This window comes from Rhinocladiella mackenziei (genome assembly GCF_000835555.1).
Source record: "Rhinocladiella mackenziei CBS 650.93 unplaced genomic scaffold supercont1.1, whole genome shotgun sequence".
Classification (NCBI taxonomy): Eukaryota; Fungi; Ascomycota; class Eurotiomycetes; order Chaetothyriales; family Herpotrichiellaceae; genus Rhinocladiella; species Rhinocladiella mackenziei.
The window spans coordinates 2,678,788-2,695,207 of record NW_013550604.1 but is presented as its reverse complement, the minus strand read 5'-3'; the positions used below and the strand labels follow the sequence as shown (position 1 = coordinate 2,695,207).

General features: G+C 50.6%; 5 protein-coding genes across 5 annotated transcripts; 2 read left to right on the top strand and 3 right to left on the bottom strand.

Moving 5' to 3' along the window:
- Nucleotides 1-105: 105 nt before the first annotated feature.
- Z518_00951 (uncharacterized protein) lies at nucleotides 106-3,246 on the bottom strand (the record flags this gene model as incomplete). The annotated part of the gene is made up of 1 exon (XM_013421552.1): nucleotides 106-3,246. One exon carries the CDS (start codon nucleotides 3,244-3,246, stop codon nucleotides 106-108), a length of 3,141 nt encoding a protein of 1,046 aa, XP_013277006.1.
- Nucleotides 3,247-6,472: 3,226 nt separating this feature from the next.
- On the bottom strand, nucleotides 6,473-8,010 carry Z518_00950 (uncharacterized protein; the record flags this gene model as incomplete). The annotated part of the gene is made up of 5 exons (XM_013421551.1): nucleotides 6,473-6,676; nucleotides 6,807-6,951; nucleotides 7,019-7,366; nucleotides 7,449-7,553; nucleotides 7,610-8,010. 5 exons carry the CDS (start codon nucleotides 8,008-8,010, stop codon nucleotides 6,473-6,475), a joined length of 1,203 nt encoding a protein of 400 aa, XP_013277005.1.
- Nucleotides 8,011-9,602: 1,592 nt separating this feature from the next.
- Nucleotides 9,603-11,302, top strand: Z518_00949 (uncharacterized protein; the record flags this gene model as incomplete). The annotated part of the gene is made up of 3 exons (XM_013421550.1): nucleotides 9,603-10,163; nucleotides 10,244-10,375; nucleotides 10,454-11,302. 3 exons carry the CDS (start codon nucleotides 9,603-9,605, stop codon nucleotides 11,300-11,302), a joined length of 1,542 nt encoding a protein of 513 aa, XP_013277004.1.
- Nucleotides 11,303-11,762: 460 nt separating this feature from the next.
- On the bottom strand, nucleotides 11,763-13,254 carry Z518_00948 (carbamoyl-phosphate synthase arginine-specific small chain; the record flags this gene model as incomplete). Its single annotated transcript, XM_013421549.1, has 2 exons — nucleotides 11,763-12,049; nucleotides 12,111-13,254. The coding sequence occupies 2 exons, from the start codon at nucleotides 13,252-13,254 to the stop codon at nucleotides 11,763-11,765; spliced, it is 1,431 nt and encodes a 476-aa protein (XP_013277003.1).
- Nucleotides 13,255-15,161: 1,907 nt separating this feature from the next.
- Nucleotides 15,162-16,181, top strand: Z518_00947 (uncharacterized protein; the record flags this gene model as incomplete). Its single annotated transcript, XM_013421548.1, has 1 exon — nucleotides 15,162-16,181. One exon carries the CDS (start codon nucleotides 15,162-15,164, stop codon nucleotides 16,179-16,181), a length of 1,020 nt encoding a protein of 339 aa, XP_013277002.1.
- Nucleotides 16,182-16,420: the final 239 nt, after the last annotated feature.

Sequence of the window (16,420 nt, the reverse complement as noted above, 5' to 3'; positions counted from 1 at the left end):
TGAAACGGTCCAAAGAGCGATATATTCCAGGATGGCGCCCAGAAAATTGGGTAGAAGAACCCGAGGGGCTCATTCCTTCTGGTAGTCAGCTCCTAGGAATGACCTTCACACCAGGGGAAGATTGACGCAAGGGTGCTGATGGCATAGGTCTGTCGCCGGCGGCGTTTCTCTCTTTTTTGACAGGACAGGGGCTGCCTTTCGAGGCTTGTGGTTTTGCATTCTGGATCGCAGAGAAGGGACTGGATCATAGTCGCAAGGATCAGTTATTGAAACATCATCGGCGTGAGCCTTTGTCGAATCAGTCGATACCGTGACCGTGACCGACGCTGCGCTGTTATTACCTGTACTGTTGGACCTCTTGTGACCTTGGTCGCCGACTTTGTTCTTCCTGGTCCTTTGCACCGGAGAACCTAAGCCGACCGCTTTCTGTCTATTATCTTTGTCGCCCCTCGAAAGTTTTGGTGCTGGCTGAGCGCTTTCGTCTGTAGTGGTGTAGTTGGCAATGTCATCAAGATACGTAGGAGCCTTCACCCCTCCCGCACGGTTCACTGGAGCAATGAATCGGATCATCATTTGGATTTGGTGTGCTTGCCACCTGATCCTCTCTTCTTGTTTCAATATCGTTCTATAGTAATCTTCAAGATCTTGTTGCAAAGCTTTGATCAAATTAATATCATTGCTGTTCCACCGTCGACGCTTTTGGGGTCTGGACGACGATACTCCTTGAGTATTCGGACCTGTGAAAGGGGCAAATTTGGAAAACTCGTCGCTTGAGCTACTTGGGCACCTGTTGCTGTTTCTCATTGACCGCTTGTCCTTGTCGGCCAATGGTGGAAACTTCTCTGCCCTGGCACTGTGAAGACCGATTTCCTGTTTCACGAGCTTCGTAGGACTTGATTGAACGACGGTCCCCTCTTTCAGACTCGAAGAAGCTCGGGCATGCTTGGAGGTCCGAAATGGGCTGGTGCTTCCTCCGTTGATACTTCCTCCAATACTTGGAGTTGGGCTCATGGCACCAGCTCGGAATCGTGCGGTTACAGGGTCAGAGTCGACAACAACGAAAATATTACTCTGGCCCAGTGGCTGACGAGATTGACTGCTCCGATATTTATGGGGGCTAGCTTTGGATAATTGTCGGACGTGGCTGGCATGGCCTGGAACCACCGCGCTGACAAGACTAGAGCGCCTAGAAGCCGGTACGGATGGAAACTGATCAAGATGATCCACAGATTGCCTAGCCTTGCTGTTTGAAGGCTGATCAACTGTCTCTGACGGTGCAGTGTTTTGATGATGGACACGTTTGCAGCTCACAGCGCGCTCAAATACCGGTGAATGGCTTTTTGATCTGGCAATATCCCGCATTCGTTTCTGTTTAACCCTGTCTGCGCGGGGACCAGAAATTTTGTGACAAGGAAAAGATCGGAATGAGTCCAACGAATCGCGATTGCTATAGGCTTGAACTGAGATGAATTTTGTTAAATCTCCCGATTCTCTCCCGCTGACCGTTGAAATATCGGTCTGAGAACGAGGACAGCGCAACGGACCAGGTGCTAAGTCGGAAGTTTGCCCTACTGTAGATGGCAATGAAACCGGCCGGCTTGGAAATGACAAACATTCCAGAATGTTAGTAGCAAAAGCCGAGTGAAGCGCTTGGACACCGGGATCTTGCTCGGTACCATCTCCATGCACACCTTCTTTGACAGACGAGCGAGTGTGAGTAGACTTGCTCTCTGGATTTGCCTCGGCTGGTAACATGGGCAAGGGGCGCTCGGGGGGTATGCTTGGAGGTCCATCATCCCTTGCGTCGGAGTTTGTGGACGAAGTTTTCTCCTTTTTGGGTCCAAGGCTGGATTGGGAAATGCTTTGGATTTGAGCTTCAATTTTGGCAAGGGTATCGGTGCTTCTTGCTGAACGAGGGCTCTTGGAGGAGTGACCACTAGACTCAGTGGAAGGCATGCGAAGCCGGGATAGGGCAAAGTTTGGGGTCTGAGCTTCTCTCATCCGAATGTTCTGTCGTCCATATGAAGCTGAAATTGAATGACTGTTACATCCCGACATGGTTGGCAAAGGGTTCGGTTTTGATGTCGGCATCATGGTTGCGATATTGGAGACAGCTTTACTTGAAGCTCTCGTAGGAGGCCCATGGCTTTGAGCATCTTTGGACGGAAGATCTGCAGTGACAGTGATATTCGGCACAGGCTGTTCATCATCGATCTGGTCTGGGGTCGGCAAAAATGTAAGAACCTCCTGCATCGAAATTTCCTCTCGAGGATTTCCTCTGCGGGCTTCGGTAGATTTCTTTGTAGCTGAATGCGTGGCTTGGATTGATTGTCCAACCACTGGCAGGATTGAAGCGGCAGGCAATAACCAGTTTCGATTAAAGTCCACGCTATTTAGAATCTCCCCACACTTTCGGGGGAGTTTCCTGTCTTTCTCCGGGTCATAAAGAGATGGGGCCAGCGAGCGCGATCGCTGCTCGATACCAAGGCCTCGGTCTTGGGGGTCACCACTATTGTCGTCAGAAAGCCTCAGGACCTCTGGCTGCGGCAGCAGCGAAGAATGCTCCTTCTTGGAATGAAGACCGAGATGTCTGGATTTTCTCTTGTCTATTCGCGCTTGGGGCGGCACTGCAATCCGTTCCAATGCCCGTCGACCTTTACTGTCTCGGTGTCGAACGGGGATAGCTTTTCGGCATGGATATTGTCCTCCCAGCCATTTTCTTGATGTCGTGCGAGGCTTGGTCGTGACTGTGGCCTTGGCGGTTTTCCAACACTGGGCAGAAGCTGGCTGACAGAGACCGCTTTCCTGGAGAACGGAACTGCTTTCGCTCGCATTTCGTGGACGTTCGTGATCCTCTGTATCTGGCTTTGGCGCAACAGGTTTCCTCAATTGCGCTCGCTGTTGCTCAAACGAAACCTCACGCATAGTGAGAGCCTTTTCTTCCGCGTATGCTGGAGGTGAGCTATCAACCGGCCAGGACGTCTTTGGCGGTGGCCGCGGTGGGTCTGAGCCATACATCCTTGCCCATTTCCTGGACTGCGGGAACTGAGGGATCCGCGTTCGATAACGTCGCGGAGGCACTCTTGTCTCGTCATGTTTTCGAACAATCGGAGTCGGACGAGGGTCGGGATTAGTCCGAGTTTGTGGTCGTGAGCTCTCAATGGAAATCTTGGGCAGCTTTGGAAGACTCTGGTCAACTAGACCGGCAGGGTACCCAAAACGCCGGGGATCATGAGATTGTGCCATAATCTGTGATCAAGAGCGATAAGCGCATCAGGTTATCCCAATGAGGAGGCAGATCACGCAACGCACCCTCGCTCACAATTTCGTCAAATGGGCGATGGGAACTTTTGAGCAATTGCGATCAAATATTGCGCATATACTTCAAATAAAAGGTACAAGAACAAGAAGAGTTCGCAAATAACGCGGCGAAGGCCATTCAGCTGGTCAATGCATAGGTCACGGCGGCCGTTACGGCGCGTGAAGGGGGGTATTCCTGATTTATGCTGGAGGGAACATACGCCCACGTCAAATACGAGCAAGACTGTCAAGGGAGGACTCACAATCGCCCAGATGGCTGGCTGGTTTCTGGAGGACAAGGACGACCGGGAATGTGGAAACCCATCTGGCTCCATTGACAGGATGTCAGATATTGGTGTGCATGGTGGGTTGATCCAAGCAAGGGCGCTGCTTGAGACATCGAGATGGGATTATCATGTTGGTGCATTTTTTGACAGGTCACAGATGGATTCCTGGTTCAAATCAGGTTGTTTGACAGGTCGTAGGAAGCTGTAGTCACCGATGCGACATGGCTCTGGTAATTCGATAGTAGCTGGATGTCTGGCACATTGCGGAGACGTAACTGCCGCTTCAAGGCTGGGGCGCTCTTTGGCTGAGAGTTTCCAGTATCCGAAGTTGAGCCTCAATGGGGATGGTGGGGAGATGCAAGAAGCCTTATGGCCTCTTTCTCGGTGGCCCAATGGGGAGCACGGATGCAAGGGTGAAGCCGAACTAGTAGCAAAGATGGCGTTTGGAGAGGGTGTTTGAGTTTTGGGGTGAAAGGAGATTCAGAGAAGGCAGGGAAGATATTTTGCATCTCACGGTATCCCTGATGGGTGCCAAATGATGATGCTGCTAGGGATGGAAGAGACTTCTCGGCCTGGTGACATTGACGACAACCTTCAAGTTTGCCTTTTGGCTTTGTGACCGGCCCTCGGTCTGCGCCTTGCCAGAGAATTGATTTCCTTCTGTGACCACCGTTTACAGTCGAGAGTCCTCACTATTCCTCCTCGTCTCCTTTTGCACCAACCAGACGGACGTCAACCCTTCATCGACAACGTCAATCAGGCTCGTATCCCTTGTTTCTTCGCCCGTATTCCAATCTTTTCACTCCACCCCTGCTGCGGAACCGAGGAGTCCATCATTCGCTAGGGAATCTGTCATTGTTAGCGTCAGGACTTCCCGCCCAATCACCCATGCTCCGGATATCCGGCCGAATAGGCCCGTGTCCAAAATCGTCCAGTAGGGGATACTTCTTGCGACCTGACTCGACCCTCCTTATCCCCTCAGTTGTGAGAAAGAGAGAAGCAAGTCGCCATGGCGAAGAGGGATTACCGTCTCTCTTGTTCCAACATGAAATTCACACTGATCAATACCTCGTCCATCCTCGAGTTATTCAGATCTGCATCTCTGATCCGGCTATATCGCCTTCATCCACGTGAAAGCAGGCGTCCTCGCATATGGAATGCTGATCACCGATCCCAGTTTCACGTGTCTGTACAGTGCTGAACTGCTTCAATGATAACTAATAGGGATTATTGCCGTGGATCACCCTATTCCTTTCGAAGGGAAATCCTTAAAAGGCCGCTCGAATCCAAACCCAGACCTGGGGCTTCCCAACCTCGCTTTCCTTGGAATTGAGCCAGTCGCCTCCGTGTTGGACTCTCTATTTTCGACCAGCCATGGTATACTGACCAGTGACGAACCATATACGGCGCCATCGAACCCAGTGCAGAATCAGCCCTCTTATCATTCTTAGAGCGCCTTCCTTCTGGAGGAAGACGTACTTCCCAAGAGCAACCGACGGCAACTCATCAAGTGATGCACATAAGGAAGGCGAAACAAGAACTCTAGAAGGTAAACAGAGGGACTCCGATTCGGCATGGGACGGAGGGTGGCCTCTGCTCCATGCCACCTAGCTCTAATGCTAACTTGTGACACAAAACGGTGCAGGAGCATCTTCCTTAGGAAGGATCACAGACCCAATTCGAGAAGTCTCGCTTACCCTTGATATCGCATTAAACCCTTGACATACCACCGCCGCCATCACCACCACTGGACCTTTGATTCCACTTGAAATACCTAAACCAGTCGTGGATTGGTCTTGGACTCACAGCGGCATGGACCCGTCATTCATACCACAAACAGAAAATGGACTCCAGGAGTCACAATCGGCAAAGCCCTAACAACCCCAACCGAGAATGCTTAACTCGACGAGGCTACCACACTCACGAGTCCTACGGAGAACCGGGGTCCTCGATGGTGGCCTTCATCATATGCCGAGGCCGCTTGTACTGTAGCGTTGTCTCATCTCCAAAGCACGAGGTCTCTCCTCTGTGTGGGTACGGAGAGCGCTCTCATGCTCGACAAATCTAGGCATGAGTACTGGAGGCGTGCTCGGGAATTTCAAGCCTAGACATGCAGCTTGTGGCGCTTGCTGCTCCCTTGACCTGACTACCATCAAACGTTTCACTTGAGATATACTGCTATCTATGCGTACTCCATCCTCCCAATTTATGTTATCAAACGATGTGGGCAGGTCTTTTTGATGAGAAAGACGACATGTCACACTCCATTTTAATACCTGGCGTTTCCATGCATGGATCAGACAACATACTAGTCAAACCTGAGATGATTGATATCAATCTCCCCGAGCCAACCGTCCTGCGTCTCTGTCATGCTCTCGGTTAGATCGAATTGGATGACGAAGCGACTGACCAAGCAATAATATATTCGCAGATGCACGATTCACGGAAGAGATTGCTCGACGATCCACTCCAATTTAATCCGGGATTGCCTTTGTGCACCGTAGTCATGCTCAGACACATCCAGCCCAATTGGGCAGACATGTAATAGAAACTTTGTACTCCACTTCGCCAAAAGGAGTTCTTTCTAGACGGCATCTCCTATGCAATGCATACGCCATCATCACGAGAACATCAAATAGAATTTCTAAATGTAGTTTGCGCTCTTATGCCCTCAGTTCTCTGCAGTATGTATATCCCTTATGCAAGGTGCACTGTCCAGTACATGTTCACCGCCACCTCTTCTTCTAACAGAACTGATGAATTACCCATTCATTACTCATCATGTCTTCCCTTCCCTATGCAAGTTCTCCCTCCTCTCCGTGCTCTCCAATCTTTTCACGCGTCGGATTCCCCCAGGTCCCCAAGGCCACCCCGCAGGAAATCTCTTACTTCAAGTTCTCGTCCAAGAAGTCGGTGATGACTTGATACGCACCAGTGGCGTTGTGGTGGAAGTTGAAGTTATGGGAGGAGTTGGGGTGCAGATAGGGTACGAACGGCTTTGCGTTTCGGTAATACGTGCTTGCTGGCTCGTCGAAGATACCTGGACAGTATCCGTCGCAGACGATGTAGTCTTCGATACCGCTGATGGCCTGCGTTATTGATGAATTAGTTTAGTTTTGAAGCGACAGTCATTTTAAGATTTTGATTGGCGGGGGGGGAGCGAATTCCAAAATGAACGGACGTAGTGTTTGCAAAATAAACGTCAGCAGGAAAACGTACCAGGACTGATCCCGTAAATCCGCTAGCATCCAGACTTCCGTTGTTTCCGTTCAGGATGGTCAGGAATTCCGCAATGGCAAAAGCTTCCTTGTTGGCTTCCGCGAAGTCGGCAGTTGGGATGTCGTAGAAGGGTTTCTTGAAGTATCTGTGTCACATCAATCCGTAAGTCTTTTGGTTCTTGTGGTCACGCAGCGAATCGCGCAAAAACTCACGTGTTGATCTGCGCAAATTTGTCGACCCATGTCAGGTATCCGTTGTCAAGCTCGCCGAAACGCAGACCGTCTTGTTGAGCGGCGATTCGGGGCACGAAAGAGCGGACGAGACCGTTGGCATTGACGCCGGTGAGGTTGAGGCCGATGGCTGTTAGGATTGCGGCGTCGGCAATATCCGGCTTTCCTGCGATGGCCGTGTGCGTCACGTATGAGCCAAAGGAGAAGCCCATCACGGCCAATTTGTTCGGCTTGCCGATTCCCGGAGTGTATTCGCCGGATTTCACAATTGAGGTGAGTGATTGCAGGAGTGCCACTTGGTTGCTGAGTTGGTTCTCGTAGCCCGAGACTCTGGTGAAGCTTGTTAGGTGAAGGGCCGGGCGGAGATCAAGACAGAGGAGTGCTGCAGATCAAAGGACATGGGCGCACTTACTTCTCAGAGAAACCGGTGCCGAGACGGTCATAGAAGAAGACGGAATACCCTTTGGAGATGGCGTGTTGAACAAAGTTGTAGTCTGATGGTCGATATGGAGAGTTCCTGCTCGAGACATATTAAGATGGTTATCTTGCTTTTGTGCATGGTCAATGACGCACCAATGAGATCGAGCCTGTCCGATTCCATGGGTGGCCAGGATGACGTTCTTTTCCTTGCCGTCGGGATTCTTGGGGGTGCAGAATGATGCGGCGATCTGTCTTGTGAATTTCTCTGTCTTCGTTCCTGTCACAAGCGAGCCGAGCATGGCACTGGGTCGGGTTGTGGCCACGGCCAGGAAGTCCTCGAGGGCATAGTCGTCGTCCCACTTTGGGAAGGCAAAGACGGGATTCTCGGACTCGAACGTCACCGGGATCATGAATTCAGCACAGTTCGCGGTATTGGGGTAGTATGATTGTTGAAGCGCTGAGGCATTGGCTGCCGGACAGATGCAAGAGCCTGGAACTGATTCCAGGCCACAGGCAATGGCGGCGCCCATGCCAATGGACCTGACGAAATGCATTACGCTGTTTATTGTTTAAAATTGTATTTTTCTGGAGATTCGGGAGGGGAAAGAGGGACAGCAGATACCAAGTACAAAGGATAATGAACAACGCGTCAACGAAGTCGTCTTGATATTGAACGAATTTTCCCTCTTATATGCCGTCCCTTCTGGCGACTCAAACGGGACGGTGTCAACTCATCGGTTTCATCAAGGCCATTGGTGCTCGAATAGGTGATCTCGGACATTGCTGCCATACCTCGCGAGTCTGCTCAATCTCGCGGGTTCAGACCGTTCCAAGGTCTAGTACGTATGTTCAAGGTGCCGGGGTGGGAATTTGATTTCACGCAGGGCTGTGGGTTCAGGAGATGTGCGATGAAGTGCAGTCATAACCCGGCCTGGTTAGGTTCGGTTCCGCTATTAGGCATCGCGCGAGTCAAGTACCAGGTCTATACCGAACGAGGATGAGGCTCCAACACGCTCTTTGAACGAGACGCTCCCTCGTATTCACAATCTGCAATATTGTGGGGAACCTGTACGATCAAAATTGTCATTGTCTATTGCTCAACAAAGATCCTGGAAAGTCTGATGAACGAATGCTCGGTCGCTACTTGAACACTATAAAAGTAGTGCCGTTGCAAGCTCCCCTCGGTTAAGTCACAGCGACAAAGTTTGGGGGCCGTGAGCGCGAGGAAACCGTTCAATCGGGTCGTGGATATGACCTGGCCCTGAGCCTTGCGGGATGCTTGACGGTCTCGGAAAATTTGATTAAGCGCAGCATTGACTTATCCCGGCGACATGGGATGAAAGTGGAAAGTGGATGCAGACGAAGCTGGGCAGTGGGATATTTGAGAAAAAAAAATAACAACTCAGCCTCACGGCCGCCAAGGCCTGCGCCATTCCCAAAACGGAAGCATTCGACGACCTTGTCTCTGTTGCTGACCTCTCACGCCCCTTTGTCACTCAGCCGTCCAGGATCCCCTTCTTGCCAATTCCCATGCTGGCCCCCATCCCTGGAAAACCACTTTGACTGGCAACGAGACTTCTCTGAAACAGCCACAACGGCTGGAGCTCGAGCGTGATCGGCGCTCCCGCGTGGTCGGGCTTGGGCGGGTGAGAGCCTCCCCACCGCACGGGGCTGGCCACCGGCCTTGGACCGTCGATTGGAATTTGCAAAACCGATGGGATGCCAAGAGATCCCTGGGCCGTTGAGGCTGGTGAACAGCTGCAGATACTGGCACGGGGGAAAGTAGAGCTATTGCTTAAAGTGTCTCTGCGGCTGATCACCCACGCATGCGCCAAAGCAAATACTGGCCAAAAAGGTACGCGCAGGAGGGAGCACCATGACAAAAACCCGCAAACAGCCAAGGGGTGAGTTACACATTGCCTTGAGTATAAATCTATACTCATCCCTTTTGGGGTAGGAATGGACGCGATGGAGGCGTAAGTCGCTTTTCTGTTTCAATTGCAATCAAAGTCAGGGTCGGGTTCAACATGGTTGGAGTTCCCGGACGCAGTAAAGGTTGCCATACCTGCTTGAAGAGGAGAGTCAAGTGTGGTAAGTAGTCAAGCCTTCCCTCTTGTGCACCGGGCAGGGGGGTTTCAATGCGCCAATGACTCACATCCGTGGCGTCCCAGATGAATCTAGGCCAACCTGTAAGCGGTGCGAAAAGGCCGGCTATACCTGCGGAGGCTACGAAAAGAAGCTCGAGTTGCGTTTCCATACCTTTGCCGCACAATCAGATCCCAATGCTCCAGCACCCACAAAGACCAGCAAAACTCCCCCTCCTGCCGCAAAACCCGGAGTCCCGAGCAGGTTGGTGCTTCGCTCCAATGACAACCAGCAAGACACCGTTCCCCCGGATATGAGCTTGGTGGCATTCAAGGACAACATCCAATTCTCCTACCTCTTTGACAATTTCGTGTGGAGCAGCTATGGCACTCCCTGGCTCCAAATGTCCGCCGAAGGCAAGATTGATGCTTTATCTTTAGAGGCATGTCGAGCATTTTCTCTCAGCATTTTCGGAAAGCACCACCATCAACCCGATATAGAAGTAAGCGGAGCCGTCCACTATGACAAGACGGTTCGAGCACTCTCGTCTCGCCTATCCAATGTGGGGGCGCCGGGTAGTGAAGCCCTGATCGTGCCTATCATGATCCTTCTGATGCACTCCGTATGTCATCCGTCTTGTTTGTTCGATGGCCCCACACCAAAACCAAAACCAAGAAAAAGGCCGAGCTTACCAGGAAGCAGTCTACGACGCCCGACCCTCAAGCTTCGGCTTTTCACATCCAAGGATTGCTGAAGTTGATCCAAATCTGCGGCCCTCAGAGGTTTGCCGTTGATCCATTGAGATTGGCTTTTGAATCATGCAGGGCGACACTGGTATGAAATCCATCTTCCCTGCCACCTCCGCACCTGATTGGCTTAGGGTGTCTCGTGTCGCCGCTGACGTTCCTGCAGATCACCGTGTCCCTCATCACCAAGACCAGGTCTTTTTTGGAGCAACCAGCCTGGCTAACCGAACCCTGGTCTGCGAGGAGTGATTTCCATAAAAACGCACAAAATCAGCTTGTCGATATCCTCGTCTACATTCCTGGCTTCCTCCAAGATCAATCCCAACTGGAGCAATCACCCTCGGATCAGTTCAAGCAAAGCCTCATCCAGCGCATCGAGTATCAGATCGCCAAGGCCTACAACTGGCGATGGAGCTGGGAGGAACTCAACCCCAATGTCGCGTGGGAGGTGGATCCGGAAATGCTTCCTTCAGACCAGTTCCCTCTAAGTCCATCTCGCGTCGTCCGAAAGGTTCTCATGTTTTCCTCGTTTTCCAAAGCCGCAGAAATCGCCCTATACAACGCCACCTTATTATGCCTGTTGGGCTTGCTCTGGACAATGAAATCTCCCGAGGAAGACTCGCCGTCGCCGATCACCCTGTCGCAGACGCCACTTTTCTTGCCCGGAGAATTGCGCTCTTTGACCGAACCGGCCATTGAAATTTCTCGCGCCTTTGAATTCCAGCTCGCCAACGTCAAACGTAGTCGCGATTCGGCGCTCTTCTGGCTCTTTCCGCTCGGTCTGGCGAGTAGAGTCCTCGAGGACAATCCAGATTACATCACATGGATCAAGAGCATGCTCGACTCGTCGCAGGTGACAAGAGGATACGGTACCGGCGGCAACACGTATGGCTTTGGATTTTATAAGTTCCCCAAGATCATGAGGAAGAAGACCAATGTTCGACCCATGATTCAGGCGCAATATGGTTCAGATTCAATCCGGCAGCATTCGGAAGGTTCGTCTGATGATGAGTAATTGGGTTCTTTGTCAAGGGCAAAGTTGGCAACCGAGCAGCCGGTGAATAGGCGTTTAGTTATACCCACTTAGAGCCGCGGAGTGTTTACGTCGGCGTTTTTATTTTTCCTTCCTGTTCATATTAGGAGAGATATTTTTCGTCATGTCAATGAATCATAGCAAGGGAGTTTGAGCGGGCTCAACTCATTTGTTTTCCTAATCGGGTAGTCGCAACAATGGCCAGATTTTTCAAATTCGCGGTTGCAAAAAGGGAAAGGGAGCAACAGTGAGATGGTCAAGAGAAGACGGCAAGGTGTACAATCATTTGGCATTCTGGAATCCCACCTCGATGAAAGAATCGTTGTACCAGTAAGGTAAGGCAAAAAAGCATTTCATGCATCAATAAACCATAGGACCAGTTTGACAACCATTCTCCCCCCCCCCAAAAAGCACCAATTTCCCATTCGATATCCTCATATCATTACGCAGCACCGGCAGCGTAAACTCGCTCGGGTTCCTGGTTATTCGCAGTCATCATGTTTCGGATGCCCTGAGTCAGGTCAACACCAACGCGCTCCTTGGCCAACAAATCCACCAGCAAGGGACTTGGCTTGCTGTCCCGATGAGGTTGGAAAGCCGATTGACTCTGTCTATACTTCTGAACATTATCCAGGTACATGTCGAACAAATAGGAAGAATCGAGAGGGCCTCCCTTGGCCTCAGGATGGAACTGCGTAGAGAAGATGGGTCGAGATTCATGGATCAGACCTGCAATATGTTGGTACGCACTTGTAACTTGACAAATAAGGAACCGAGAATGATTACTGACCTTCGTTGGAGTTATCATTTAAGTTGACGAAATACGGCTTCCAATCCTTGGGCAAGGTTGAAGCGTCAACGGCATAGCCGTGGTTCTGGCTAGTGATATGGCACTTTCCGGTGGTGAGGTCGAGAGCTGGAATGTTGTGTGCTCGGTTGCCATACTTGAGCTTGACCGTTCTGGCTCCAGCCGCGAGGGCCAACAGCTGATGGCCAAGACAGATACCAAAGATGGGGATTTGAGAAGTCTCCATCAACTTGCGGAGATGGTAGACAGAGTCCTGGCAGTGGGTTGGGTCACCGGGACCGTTGGAAATGAAGACTCCGTCAAAGTGGTGAGCGACCTTGTGGATTGGATAGTCAAATGGGAAGCAAGTGATGCTAGCACCTCGACTGACAAGGCTGCGAAGGATGTTTTCCTTGACGCCGCAGTCTATGACAGCAACATGGGCGCTTGGGGAGGCAGCACTGACATGGAATGGTGCCTTGGTGCTGACCTTTCGCACAAGATTGATTTGCTCGGGATCAACGAATGCCTCGTCCTCGTCTTGGTCATACTCCTCTCCAATGGTGATTCGGGCCAGACTGGAACCTCGTTCTCGCAAATAGGTGACAATGGCTCGAGTGTCAACACCGGTGATGGCGGGAACACCTTCTCTGGCACACCATTCGCTCAAGCTTTCTACCGCAGTCCAATGGGAGTATTTCTCGGCAACATCGGCGACAACCACTCCCACAGCCTGAATATTGGGACTCTCAAAATATTTCAAAAGGCCATGCTCATCTCGAACATTCGAGGGGACCCCATAGTTTCCAATGAGGGGTTGAGTGAAAACCAAGATTTGGCCACGGTATGAGGGGTCTGTGAGTGACTCAGGATATCCAACCAGTGAAGTTGTGAAAACGGCCTCGCCAGAAATGTTGCTTCGAGCACCGAAAGACGTTCCATGAAAAATTGGACCGTTTCGAATGGTTAACGTAGCTCTTTCGAGGGGGGGAGTGGTGGGTCGGTACTGCTTGTGTAGCCGGAGCTGTTGCTGTCGTGGTGTATTGTTTGACACCGTGGCGAGGGAACGGACTCGCACAGAGGCACTCGAAAAGGCGCTGGCCGCCTTGGGCACGAGAGTTGTCGGTCTCAAAGCTCGTGAAAACATCTTGAAGTGTTACGGCTGTCCTGTGTTTCCAGACCGCTAGTTTGCTTGAGCCTTCCACAAATGATCTGCCATTGTCATTAGAAATGTGAAGAGATCGAATAGGGAGAGTCAATAGGTACCACTGATATAATCCTATCGAACCATGAGTTAGCAAAGCCTAGAAAATCGCCCTGATGAAGCGTTCTTTGGGGTCACAATGGGAGGAGCTGCGTATCAATCGGCATGCTGGAGGAAGGTGGATTTTTACCTGAGAGGTGAAGATGCTTGGGAAGCACATGAACGCGATAGCCGCTCTTCAGGAAACCGGAGTCGCAATGAATATAAACCTCAGCAGGCTCGTTGAGGGCGTTGAGGGTGTTGAGGGACTGGTTGACAGGTCTTTGGCACAAAAATTCTTTTTCTCTGCAGGACCTGATGTGGAGATGAAGCAGTTGAGGATTGGTGGGAGAAACAAGTCGGCGCAGGTGAGCGGCGGAGGACTTGGCTGAGGAGGCCAATGGCTGCCACCGCAAAACCCATGCAAAATTCTGTTACCCGTGACGAAAAACTGATGCGCTGAGAACAAATTTTCACCACCCACGTGAGGAAGAGACAAATTTTCCGCAATGGCGAGCCAAGTATTGAAATTCTACATATTCCAGTACCGCGTCAGACCCTTTAGTTTAGGTTTGTAGTTGCAAAGAGCACCTGGGGTAAAATGGTCTACTGAATCTGTCTGAGCCGCCCAACGAAGATACAACACTGCGTGAACAGCAGAAACCATATCGCGTGTAGCTGCATGATATAATGCTACGGGGAGGTATCGCACTTCATCCACGTTGTCCTTTGAACCCGGACTCTGCCACCAGAAGTAGACTATGTCAGAATAATCTCGTCTGGCGGTTACCAAAATATTTTGATTTTCGGTGGACAGTGGAGGGATCTTGATAGACTGTGGTCTAGAGAAGGAATGTGTTGTGGTTCTTCTATCTAAGAGAGCAAGACAAAAAGGGCGCAAGTTGCCAAGCCAAACAGCCTCACGTGACGTTGCCAAGGCAACGCATCACGTGACTGGCCAACAGATCTCACATCCTATTGTGGACTGGGCAATTCATTTTGTCAGATATCGGCAATTTCTTCCCCCCCCTCTCTTTTGTTTTTTCCTTAGTAGAAAATTGAGTTAGGTAGACTGAAATGAAATGGACCTTTCAATTGGTATATCGGCGCAAGGGCGATTTCAAAAAGAAACATGCACATATCTGTCGTCAAGACTGAAATGGCACAGTGACCGTTCATGGAAGGTGCTATGAGAGGAGAATGGTGCAAAATTCATTTGCGTTCAGCGGGGATTGACGAGCATCCATCCGGACCTGATTCAAAGAACCATCAGCCCGGGTACCTTTGAGGAGGAAGCAACTTCAAAAAGGGGAGATTGTGGATTTCTGCCAAGGATTCTGTCTCACGCTAAGCTACATTCGTTTACGGAATATATATAAGTAAAGCGGCCACCCCCAGCAGATAGTTTTAGTTAGTTCATACATTCTCTTCCCGCCGCTACAACCACAAGATATCAGATCCACGTGACATTTCACAATACTCCTGATTGGGACTAGCCTGGATCAAAACTTGATGGCAGTCCGTGGAGGAACCTTCTCAGCCATAGCCTCGTTGAAGGCCGTCAGTGGCAATTCTCAAAGTCCAACAACAACTACAAACATTTTGCAAACTAATAACACAGACCGCAAAGCGAACTGCTATCCCTGGGGGGAATCTCAAAGCACCAGAACATTCGCACATGGCTGTGCATTGCTCCGTATGATGACTCAAACTGAACATGGGCAGTGAACCATCTGGAACACTCTGGATCCTCCGCAATAAGACTTAATTTCTTCAGTTCCTCAGCTCCAAGTCGAGACACATCTTCCAACATGTCTGAGGACGCTCCCAAACCTCTGAAAGAGTTGCCCTTCCCGCCTTTGACGGCGTCACATATCCTCAATTGCTCTTTCCATTCGTGGCAACCACGTTTCCGATCTCTCACGCCCAAGGCTAGACTGGTCCTTCTCTCGCAACCGTTCTTAGAGTATCTCCGTGCTGACGGAATTGTCTTGCCTCCCGAAAACAGCCCCAACGACGAAGACAGTGGCTTCGAGGATGAGGAGGAAGAAGACCCCTCTGAGCCTTGGACTGATGTCCATGAACGAATCCGCTCGACCATTAATGAACTCGGCGGCAAAGTCATTCCCAAGTTGAATTGGTCTGCTCCGAAAGATGCTACTTGGATTGCAACAACAAACGATATGGAATGCCGAACACCCAACGACATCTACCTTCTTCTAAAGTCGAGCGATTTCATAACCCACGATCTCGAACATACATTCGACGGTTGTGTTGATCAAGCGGAAGTTCCTTACCACCTGGCACTTCGAAAATCATTCAATTTCAACCCATCCTTGGAATTCCGTTGCTTTGTGCGGAACAGGAAACTCATCGCAATCAGCCAACGGGAGATGAACTATTTCGAATTTCTGTTTGAGCTGAGAAAATCATTCAAAGCAAAAATTCAAGATTTTTTGAAGCTTCTGTCTTCTTTCCCCGACGACAACTTTGTCTTCGATGTTTACATCCCTCCTCCGCATGAGCGAGTTTGGCTGATAGACATCAACCCGTGGGCTCCAAGAACAGACCCCTTATTGTTCTCTTGGCTCGAATTGTTGCAGATCCCAGAGCCAGAAGAGGACACCATTGTCGACCCTGAGTTCCGATTGGTGCAACGTGATGACCCCGAAGCATATCAGTTTGCGGCGACGAAGTACAGTGCCCATAAACTACCTAAGGAGGTTGTCGATGCGAGTATGGCGCCCGGCGACATGAAGAACATGATGGAAGAATGGAGAAAGGTGATAGACAAACAAATTGAAGAAGATTCAGATGATGGAGACCCATGAAGCTGAATTCGCAAACAACGAGTGGTCAACTCGGTGGACTTGGCAGTCTGTCTAGGACCGAGTTCCTGAGCAACGGACATGATACTTCCCACCACCAGGCGTCTGGCAAACCGGCTTCCATGGAATAGGACCGTTGTATTTGGGCGTTGGTACACGTCTGTCATAGCGATGATGCAAGAATCCGATGTTCTCCACCATCTTGGAAGGCGACTTTCTTCAAATCAGCAATTGGAGAATCT